This window comes from Lontra canadensis, unplaced genomic scaffold (assembly GCF_010015895.1).
Source record: "Lontra canadensis isolate GAN:19392208 unplaced genomic scaffold, GSC_riverotter_1.0 scaffold130, whole genome shotgun sequence".
Classification (NCBI taxonomy): domain Eukaryota; kingdom Metazoa; phylum Chordata; class Mammalia; order Carnivora; family Mustelidae; genus Lontra; species Lontra canadensis.
The window spans coordinates 2,731,717-2,742,956 of NW_022631124.1; the positions used below are offsets into that span (position 1 = coordinate 2,731,717).

The 11,240-nt window shown below is 42.0% G+C and overlaps 1 protein-coding gene across 1 annotated transcript in view; it reads left to right on the forward strand.

Moving 5' to 3' along the window:
* LOC116857948 (sulfotransferase 1C1) overlaps positions 1-10,817 on the forward strand; it is a 37,146-nt gene extending 26,329 nt beyond the window's left edge. The window contains exons 4-8 of the mRNA XM_032842428.1: positions 3,966-4,063; positions 7,090-7,216; positions 8,147-8,241; positions 9,626-9,806; positions 10,040-10,817. Of these exons, the coding sequence (XP_032698319.1) occupies positions 3,966-4,063; positions 7,090-7,216; positions 8,147-8,241; positions 9,626-9,806; positions 10,040-10,152 (614 nt within the window). The 3' untranslated portion in view covers positions 10,153-10,817. The remainder of the gene's footprint in view (positions 1-3,965; positions 4,064-7,089; positions 7,217-8,146; positions 8,242-9,625; positions 9,807-10,039) is intronic.
* Positions 10,818-11,240: the final 423 nt, after the last annotated feature.

Here is an 11,240-nt window from a genome sequence, read left to right on the forward strand (position 1 = left end):
CCTTTGCTTTAACTCCGGATGAATTAGTCCTGCAACAGTCCCTCATGGGTTGGAGGTTGGGTCACATGTGTCTCTCCAGAGTTTGACCTTCAGGCTTCCGGGGTTATTTATTTATTTATTTATTTAATAACTGCTAAACTTTTCCTTTTTGAGTTTTTTTAACTTTTTTTTTATTATTATGTTCAGCTAGCCATCATAGAGTAAGTACATCATTAGTTTTTGATGTAGCGTTCAATGATTCATTAGTTCCGTGTAACATCCAGTGCTCACTGAGGGTCTTTTAAAAGGTTAAGCATGTGGGGTTCTTGTAAATACTGGCTAGTTGACTCAAATCCATGGGCTGAATAGCTCAGAGCCAGTATTAAACACTCTCAACAGCCAGTCATCCCCTTTCCTTCCTCCTGCCTACAGTCTTTTAAAATATATTTAATCTTAAGGCATGTAAAGTTTCAAATTTCAGTTTCTAATTTTTTATTACTCCCCACAAATTTGACCCTGTGAATTGTTACTGTGGCAGCTGCTTCCCTCTCCAGGGTGTCCCAATCCACCCCATTGGGTTTGGGATTATCCTCCACTAGCCCAGTGGTGGCAGGATCATTAAGGCTCACCCCTAGAACCCAAGACTATATAGAACCAGCTCCTTGGCGTGTTGGTACACTTCGACACTGATCTGTGCCACATTTATGAGTGTTTTACATTTAGTGGGGAGCTTGCTAATTTCCTTGGACATTTTAGTTGGTGCAGGCAGCAGGTATTCAGGTCATTTGTATTAGCCATTAGATTTTGTGCCACTACACACCAGGAGTGGGACCCATGATACCCCACAGGGTCAGGGGACAAGCTGCCACAGCGGCAAGGTATCCAGTGACAGAAGGACCACAGGCCTCAGTCACTCTTGCCTTTTCGAGGGACTGTGACTTCCCCAGTGAGGGCATCCCTATCATCCAAGTTAAAACTCAGAATCCTAGTGCCTCCCGCAAGCAAAACCAGTCAGGTCAGGAGAGTCTCCCTCTCCTGGTAGGGGCAATGCACCTTTATCTTATCCCACACTTGGGCAAGATTTGCAACTCACATGTTCACCTCTGTTAACTAAGGGCAATAGAACCTTGCCAAAATCTTAGCCAGCTGTCCCTAACAGTCAGCCTCTAGATCTGTACTAAGAGTTGAGATCACACTCAAAGTCTAACACCCAGTGCGGGTACCCCCTGGGCATTATTAATAGATGGGAAACACATCTATAGCCTCTCAAATTAGTTCCAGTTAGCAATACTCTTGAGGTCTTGAGGTTTGAGAGAACTCTGGTTGGTTTGGGTTTTGTTTTTTTGGTTTTTTGGTTTTTTGGAGCTTCACTTTTGGGTTAGGAACTTGAGGCAGCCCTTTGAACAGAGAGCATGCAACAGCACAAGCAGTGCGACTAAATTCCAGCAGGCAATGGACTCCTCCCCAGTGGACTACTTACCTGAGAAAGCTAGTCAGTAAACCCTTTGCAGCTAAAATGCATTCTTCATTGTCAAAGGCAAACTAACTTAATCCATCCTACTTGTGAAGCCAACTGTGACTTTGTTATGTGAACATTTGTTAAGCCCACCAGGTGGGCTGGTGAGCCCCAGCTTAAGAAAAGAGCAAAGAGAAATGAAATAGGTTTACTGCTCCCACATCTTGGAAGAAGTACAGTGCATGCCTCTAGGGGCCAAACAGGAAGGTTGAGACAGAGTGCCGGCAGAGAGACAGGACATGAGGCACATGCCCTTATTAGTGTCCCTAGGTGGAAAATTTGGGGGTTTCTGGGCTAAGTCCATATTGGTTAATTCAAACCAAAAGGAGCAGTTTTTGGTAAGCTCTGCAGAGGTCTTTTCCAAGGAAGTGCTCCAAGGGAAGTGTTTGGGAGGCAGAGGAGACTGTTGATTCCAGGGCCATGGAGGTGTCTCTGCAGGCTATCGCACAGCTGGTGCTGGTGCATGAACTGCAGGAGGGACAGAGTCAGTTCAACGCCCCGGCAGGCTGCTTGACCACACAGAACAGATGACAACATTGTGGAGTAGTTTAGCTAAAATCTCAATAGAGGCAAATTAAAGTCTTCTTTTCCAGAAAGTTTGCTCAGATTGCAGATTTAAATACTAGTTCTATTTCACTGTTTTTATTTTCTTCTCAAGAACTGCAGTATATGTTCACATTAGAGCCACTGTGCCTGTCTTCCAGCTCAGACACCTTCTCTCTGACCCTTTTTTTTTTCCCTTTATTTCCTCACTGCCTGTTGCTTGGTTATCTCTTGCTTTTCTTCAACTCCTTTTTTATTAAATTTTCTTTCAAACCTATCCTTCATTGTCAACCTTATGATTTAATCTTCACTTCTTATGTTATTGTGTCTTCTTCTATTTCTCTCCTGAGTTCCATCAAGTCTTTTTTCATTTGTCACCTTTCCTCTTTTTTGGGGGAGGGGGGGTGGCTGGGGGTTCTATTTTGGTTCCTAATTTTTCTGAGTTAGTTGTTCATATTTCCAAATGTTTGTTTTGGATATTTAATTAAGTTTAGAATATCGTGTTACAATTTTGTTTAGGTTTACAGTTGAGTTTGGGGGTAGAATGTTTATCAGGTTAAAGCCTTGATTTGCCTTTTCTGGTTTTTATAGCAGTTTTGTACTCATGAGACCTGCTTTTTTCTGTTTGTATTCATTTCATAGCCATAGTTCCTAGTTTGAAAGCATCTTTTTCTGTCCAATCTGTTCTCTGTTGTGCCATTTTATTTATTGGTGGTTGCGGGGAGGGGTGGGGAATTAGTGGCTATGTCTTCTGTTTCTGCAGGATTTTTAATTTTTTTCCTCTTACTTTCTTCTTTCTTATCACCTCTGGGTCTCCAGGGTTGTCTCCCCTTCTCTATATATCTAATTCTCCACCAAAAGCTGTGCTTCTCCAACCAAGGCTGCCAGTTTGCCTCATTTGCAAGCCACTTCCCCTGAGTTTGGTGCTGCGTGTGGCCAAATCCCAGTCTGTATGTATTATTTCTATGAAATAAATTTTATTTATTTGAGAGAGAGAGAGAGCGCACAAGCAGGGGAGGCACAAGGGCAGAGGGAGAAGGAGAAGCAGACACCCCACTGAGCAAGGAGATCGACTTGGGGCTTGATTCCAGGACCCTGGGATCATGAGCTGAGCCAAAGGCAGACACTTAACTGATTGAGCCACCCATGTTTGCCTGTATTTGGTATTTTAACACTCAGCATTGGATATTCTGTTTCCAAGGAGGATTTTATCTGTGATTTACCTAGTTGTTCCTTGCCTCTCTGCCGCTTTCAACAAAGTTTCTTAGGCCTCCCCCTCTATGGCTTTCCACACCCACAGATGAATGGATTTCCAGTCCTAGCTGTCACATTTACTAACTTGGAGAAATTACTTGACCACTGTAAGGCTCAATTTTTCATCTGAAAATACATCCCAGCATTAGAGCACAGTGCTGGTGTTTGGCAGCTGTTGCAGTTCTTGGCCTGGAAACTAAAGGCTAAAAGAAAGCCTGAAGCTACTTACATGGAACTGCTGGCCTTGTAGAGCTGACCAATAACCCACCTCTCTTAAGGAAGCCAGCTCTTCTCCAGCTGCCTTAACCTACTTCCCATTGTAGTAATAGAAAACCCCAATGGACAAAATATCCAAGTGCTTGTTGGGGTCATAGTTGCACCAAACTCATACCTCCCAAAACATCTTCATCTTCCCACACAAGTATAACCAATACCCAGCAAATAAGGAGAGTGCTGTAGTCTCAATGGTTTCCAGTATCTCATTAGTGCTTTCCTCTACCTGTGGATGGTAAAGTTGTGATTAGGAGGTAAGCATTTAGACATGTAAAACCATAATTTTAGGCAGAGCCAGCTATTTCATAAACCTCATTTCAGATATTTGACAAAACAATAATATTGAATTTGTGGAGCTGATAAAAAGTGTTCGGCTAAATGGTGTGGCCTTCTTTCCCAGGTCTGGATCTGGCCAGCAAAATGCCTTCTCCTAGAACTTTGAAGACTCACCTGCCTGCTCAGTTGCTGCCACCTTCCTTCTGGAAAGAAAATTCAAAGGTAGGAAAAGCCAACTTTTCAAACCCAGTTTGAGTCAGTAAGGACAGAGAATATCTCCATCTAAATAGAAACAATCAAAGACATTGAAAGATAAATAACCAGTGGAGGTATAGGGCAGATGGTGGGATTACTCCCACATTCCTACATACTCCATGTTGGATCCAGCTTTCCTTCAAAATATTATTTCTGGGTACATACTAGGAAGTTTTCAGACAAAATCATTCTGGTTAGCTGCTGATTAAGCTAAAGCCAAAGAGAGCAAGAGGTGAAACAAAGCACATATTTCCTGAAGAAGGATATTATCTTAGTTCAAATCATCTATGAAGCAGAAGTCAAGTCCAAGGTAGACATAAAAGGGACTTATTTAGGGAAAACCTGTGGAGAGAAAGGTAGAGCAAGACAAAGGAAGATAGTACCACACTGGCCACTCTTAGAGAAAATCTCATGGAGCAAAGCTCCCAGGAACCGTTATACCACTGTGTCCTCCATTTTCAAAAATTTTCATTTATTTTGACACTTTCAAATTCAGGTTTGATGTGCAATGTACATCAAATATACTAGTGTTTCTTTTTAATCTGCTTCATCAGGGACTCTTAAAGTCAATGATATATGGAATATAAGTCAAATATTGACTTATAAATTTGCCATGAAAAGTGTAGCCATCCAGCAGAATCAAATGCTTATATCAACTAAACCAGCATGTCTTCTCCTTGTGAACAAGCTACTTTAGAAACCCAGATTGAAACCTTACCAAGGAAACCATAGGGGTCAAGTCTGTGAGCCAAAACACTCTCTCCTCCATGCAGTGTTACGATACACAGTGCAAGTGATTATTTTTTACTCTTTTTTTTTCTGGGATTCTCTGAATCACCAGCTCTTCATCCTGCCCATCTCCAATCAAGGTACAATACAATTGAATGGGATTTCATATATCGAAGTGTTATCCCATTCCTGATCTGCTTCCCTGGGATTACACCCAGGTCACCTTGACTTGTGAAAACTTTCTGCTTTATACCCACAGATAGATAATTTCACTCATATGTGACTGTTGCTGCTCAAGAAGCAATATTGTTTCCAAATGATAGTGCAGCCTCAATGTCAGAAGACAAAATAACATCTTGTTAGTCATCATACTAGCATCTTCTTTTTGTAAAATTAGGCCTTCTAAAAATGTAAAAATCTCAATGACACCACCTCCCTTTATCTTCTCAGAGTTGTGAATTATTTGAGTAGGAAGTTACCTTAGAGAGCTTAGCCCAAGATTTTCATTTTATGATACAGTGGTAAGCTAAATATCCATCCCCTAAAGATATCCATGTCCTAATCACCAGAAACTAATGTGACCTTATATGATATAATGGGCTTGCAGATGTGATTAAGTTTGGAATCTTGAGAAGGAAGGTTATATCCTGGGTTATCTAGGTGGACCTAAATATCATCACAAGGATCCTTATAAGAGGGACACAAGAAGATCAGAGAAAGAAGTTAGAGATGTGACAAGTGAAGCCAGGGATTGGGTCAAGAGCCAAGAAATGTAGGTTGCCTCCAGAAGCTAGCAACAGCAAGGGAAGGGATTCTCCCCTAATATCACCAAAGGGACCAGCCCTGCCAACAGCTTGACCTGAGCCTCCAGAACCATAAGAAAATAAATTTCTTATTGTTTTAAGCCACTATATCTTTGGGAATTTGTTACTGCAGCCAGAGGGGACTCACACAGATGGATCAGCAAAAAATGTATTGGACATTATGTCATACCCAGTCATCCAACTCCTACCACAAGCACAATGAATATGTTCCCTGTCTAGCCCACACTGCCCCTTTGCAATTACTCAGGCTTACAAAAAGGCAATAACCGACACAAGCATTAAGAAGTACATTTACAGGGGCACCTGGGTGGCTCAGTTGGTTAAGCATTGGCCTTCAGGCCAGGTCATGATCTCAGGGTCCTGGGACCAAGCTCCACATCCAGCTCCCTGCTCAGCAGGGAGTCTGTTTCTCCCTCTGCCTCTTCCTTCCCCTGCTTCTACTCTCTCTCTCTCTCTCTCAAATAAATAAAAGAATAAAAGAAAAAGAAAGAAAGACATTTAAATTATGGCAAGATGGTACAGCTGTGTCACTTTTGGGTTCCCTACATGCTCTCATAAATATCAGAGAAAATTGAGCAGTAGGAAAAGAGGCAGAGAAACAGACCTGGTCCATGTTCCTATACAGCAGCAGTCTATGGAAAGGCAGTAGGGAAAGCAAGAGCTTGGGACAATTGCCTAAAAGGGAAATGTCCGTGGGTGAGTGGTTCTGTTGGACACAGAAATTCTGCTCAGTAAGTGAGACATGTGGAAATGCTTGAGAAACCATTAATGTGCAGCACCATCCCACCTCTGCTGAGAATGCACACAGCAACAAAGGTGGGCAGGGAACAGCAGGACAAGAAGCCAAGAGGTCAGCTCTCCCCAGCCATACCGCAACCCTGCTTTTCCAATGAGAAGAATGATCACAAGCAGTTCCAAAAGCAGACTTAGCACTGCCTTCAAAGATCCTACAATCTTACCACAAATGAAAAGTATGAATGATCATTCATCTATAAGGCTGAAGTTCATCATGTATGGGGAGACTAGACTAGACAGCTGACTGCTTTAGCTAACCCCTGTGCAATAACCGAATTAGAGTCCTTGCTTAGTACGAGCCAAGGAAATCCTACTTTTCAAATACTGGAAAATACAACAGTGGCCTAGTTAGCCTTCAGAAATATCATAATTAGGGCAACTATAGTATATATCCTTCAAATCAGGATACTTTTGAGAGGGGGGAGGCATGCTCCTAATCATTATCTAAGATAACAGATATACATTGGAACACTGTCTATGCAAACTGGAAGATGTGGTCATCCTGCTCACAGAAAATGCATGCAAGTTCAGTTACTCAAATAGGATAATCTAAGATTCTTCTAATGCCATGGTCCTCTGCATTAAGCAATAATTTTCTCTATTTTGTTTGCTGTCTGTCTCAATCGCCTTGCTGGTTGATTTCAGATTATCTATGTGGCTAGAAATCCAAAGGACTGTCTGGTGTCCTACTACCATTTCTCAAGAATGACCAAAATGATGCCTGATCCTGGTACATGGGAGGAGTATATTGAGTCATTCAAAACTGGAAAAGGTGAGTTAAAGGAAATTATGGGCTCATGTGTGCTCACTCATTTTTCACATTTCCTTGTTCACTGCTGACATCAGAAAGGAAGGGTTTTCACTGAATGACTGTGGTCATCAAGGTCATGGGAGGATGTCAATGACACATACAAACTGGATCATTTGGGGAGAATTTAGCTAAGAGACTATTTAGAAAGCTATAGGCAGAGTTTAAAGAAACCAACAGGTTTTGAGGTGAACACCAGCAGGGAGCCATTGCCCCCTGGAGAGAGGACAAGACCCTTAATAGGAGATGAGGCCTCCAGTAGGGGAAAGAGTCCACCACAGTGAGCCAAAAGGAAGGGCATCAGGGAAATAAACACATCCTTCTCACTCTCCTCCTGCCTCCAAAAGCCTTTCAGTGCCATTTGATGGCAAATCCCAGGTGGAAGCTTGAGCACAGAGGAGCCTACTGATACAGTCCTTCGAGGTCAACCTTACAGAGTGGAGGAGGGTGCAGAATGGATTTGGCAGGGCCAACAAAAGACATCCAGTGCACCCCTCTTCCTCCAAGTCACCATTACAGAGAGTAAATGTGCCCAAATATCTAGTAAGTATAGATTTTTCAGAATGAAATTCAGCCCGCTAGGAGACAGTATTTACTATGTACACTAATCTAGGCACCATGCAGTGATGACCCAGGGGAAAGAAAGATTATGATATCTGGCCACTACACAGTATCTCACGTGGCAGTAAATTCAAGAGCCAAAATATAAACCAAGGAATTCAGAATACTTGTCATTACCTCCCTAAATATTAAAAAGTCCCTGTCTTCTGCAAATAAGAATTCTGGCCAGGGTCTTTGTCTTCTGCCTTTGTCCCTTTTATTTGAGATATCCATGCTCATTTTGTAAGTTTCAAGTAAATATTGATGCCCCACCTTCTCTCTTTTTTCCTCCAGTGCTGTGGGGCTCCTGGTATAACCATGTGAAGTGTTGGTGGGATGCGAAAGACAAGCATCGCATTCTCTACCTCTTCTATGAGGACATGAAGGAGGTGAGGGGCAGTGCAATCTCCATCAGACCCACCGTGTTCTCCAGTGCAGCAAACCACATTTGGGACCCTGGCATGTGGGCTTGTCATGGAAGAGCCTTCAGTGCAAGTCCTTTCTCTCCATGACACTCTTCCCAACTCAATTTTATCCTCAAAAGTTCTAGCTACTTTTCTGCTCTTCTCAATTTTCCTTGCTTCAGTTCACAGTTTCCAGAAGATCCTTCTCCCTCAGGAAGTATCACATGTCTTTATAGTTGAATTAATCCTGACACTCATGAATCATGAGTCTTCAGCTACAAATGGGTATCATCTCATTTTGATCTTATGAAATTATTATAAGGATTTATGAGATTACATTTGTAAAGTGCCTAGTTGTGTTCAGTGAATGCTCAGGGAGAGTTTACTTCTCCCTGTCCCACTCCCCAGACCCACATCAGAAATGAAGTTTAGTCCATATAAACATTGGCAGGATTGGTCCCACATATTGTGGCAGAGGACAGATTTCTGCTTTTCAAGTCACTGTGTATGAGAAGCATGACAAATTCACTCTCATTTTTCTGAGGGTTAGTATCCTAGAATTACAAACTACTTATCATGCCAGTGTTGAGAAATACAATTAAAGACTATAGCTCCCTGGGGCATCTAAGTGGCTCAGTCGGTTGAGTGTCTGACTCTTGGTTTCAGCTCAGGTTGTGATCTCATGGGTCATGGGAATGATCCCTGTGTCCAGCTCCATGCTCAGTGGGTCATATGCTTGAGGATTCACCCCCTTTGCCCTTCCCCCTGCCCTCTCGCTATCAAGTGAATAAATAAATCTTTTTTTTTTAAGTGTTATAGCTCCTTTTCTGCAACTCTTTGATCAGAAAGAACCAGTGCACAATAATTTGCATTTCTGGGTCAACTTGAGATCTCTTGTATCTATCCCCTTACTGAGCTTCTGTTAAACTTAAAGATACTTTTGCCATCTTTTATAGCTCAAATACAAGAGTATATCATACTGGCTTCACCTGCAACTTTTTCCCTCCTTTATACAACCTTTCCTGATCTCTGCCAGGACACACAATTACTCCCTTCAACAAATCTCATGACACTCTCTGTGTGCAAGCAGCCTGTTTTCTGGGTGAGGTTTTGCAGTTAGTTATGTCTTCATTCATCCCTCTATTGCAGGGTGAACTCCTGAGGGCAGGAACAGCTCTCATCTTTGTGTCATGGCAGCACCTGAGATGGTACAGTGCCTTGCACATAGTTATCACCTAAGGGGTAGTTGTTGAATATATTTGAATGGATCCCTTAACTTATTCCTTCCAAATATTGTTTGTCCAAACAGAATGTCATCTGTAAAAGAAAACCCAAATTTATTTGATTTGTATAACTGCTCTACATCTAGGACCCAAAGAGGGAAATTCAGAAGATATTGAAGTTCCTAGAGAAAGAAATGCCAGAAGAAGTCCTGAATAAAATCCTCTATCACACCTCCTTCGATGTAATGAAGCAAAACCCAATGGCCAACTACACCACTTTGCCCACCATCCTCATGGACCAATCTATCTCCCCTTTTATGAGGAAAGGTATGTAAGATTTATATTCTCAAATGCCAGATTGGACTCTGTGATATCCATCATCTGCATAGATTCTCCAGTAATGTTTCATGCCCCATTATTCATTCCTGTCAATGACACTACTGCATAATTTTTCAGAGGCAAACTTCCTTTTTTCCCCCATTCTTGTGCTGGTTCCAAGGATGCATATTCCCTCCTCCCTGTACTCCTATGGAAACCTCTGAGATTTTGCCTTATTTCAGGGATGCCTGGGGATTGGAAGAACTATTTCACTGTGGCCCAGAATGAAGAATTTGACAAGGACTACCAGAAGAAGATGGCAGGGAGCACCCTGACCTTCCGCACAGAGATCTGAGGGCAAGAGGATAATCCGTCAGTCAGGATCTCCTTCCTAGATTTTAGACATTTGAGCCTCATAATCAAGGATACTTAAAACTACCACACACCCATCCTCTAATCTGGACCTTTCCTACACTACCCATAGATTCTATGCCACTATGATATACTTCATCCCAATATAATCAAATCCTGGGTAGAAGTTTGATGAAATAAAGTCTTGAGTAGAAGTTTAAAATTAAATAACATGATCATTGACATAGACAATTATCTTTTGTGTAACACTAATCTAGGCACCATGCAGTGATGCAGGGGAAAGAAAGATTATGATTCCTGGCCACTACACAATATTTCATGTGGCCGTAAATTCAAGAGCCGAAATATAAACCAAGGAATTCAGAATACTTTTTATTCTCTCCCTAAATATTAAAAAGTCCTGTCTTCTGCAAATAAGAATTCTGGCCAGGGTCTTTGTCTTCTGCCTTTGTCCCTTTTATTTGAGATATCCATGCTCATTCTGTAAGTTTCAAGTAGATATTGATGCCCCCCCCTTCTCTCTTTTTCCCTCCAGTGCTGTGGGGCTCCTGGTATGACCATGTGAAGGGATGGTGGGATGCAAAAGATACATGGCATAACCCCATCACTAGCTCACAACAGCCTGGCTGCCCAGATGCAGAATTCATGAAAGCAGAGAAATAAATAATAGTAGAACTTCAACACAAGAGAAAGTGAAAGAGAAGCAGAAGAGAAGTGAATGCTATGGAGAATGCATAAGGGGAACCAGGGTTTATCCTTAACCAATAAGAATGAAACACAAAAGATGGTCCAGCTCTTTGAGGTATTAGGTTATGAGACACAGATAGTGCTAGTTAAGCTGTGCCTGATTCAGGCGGTCTCAAGCTGGATATGGTCTCAAGACCAAAGAAAAGGGCCAGAGTGGGAATGACTGATGAGCAGCACATGATAAACAAGAAACAGTTCACTTCTGAGGCCAACACAAAACTGGAAGGCAGAAAATATTTATATTTCAGATGGGCTAGAAAGGGGGGGAAATCATTAAATTAGTCTTCCCTCCCCCAAATAAAATAAAATACCAGCACCACATGC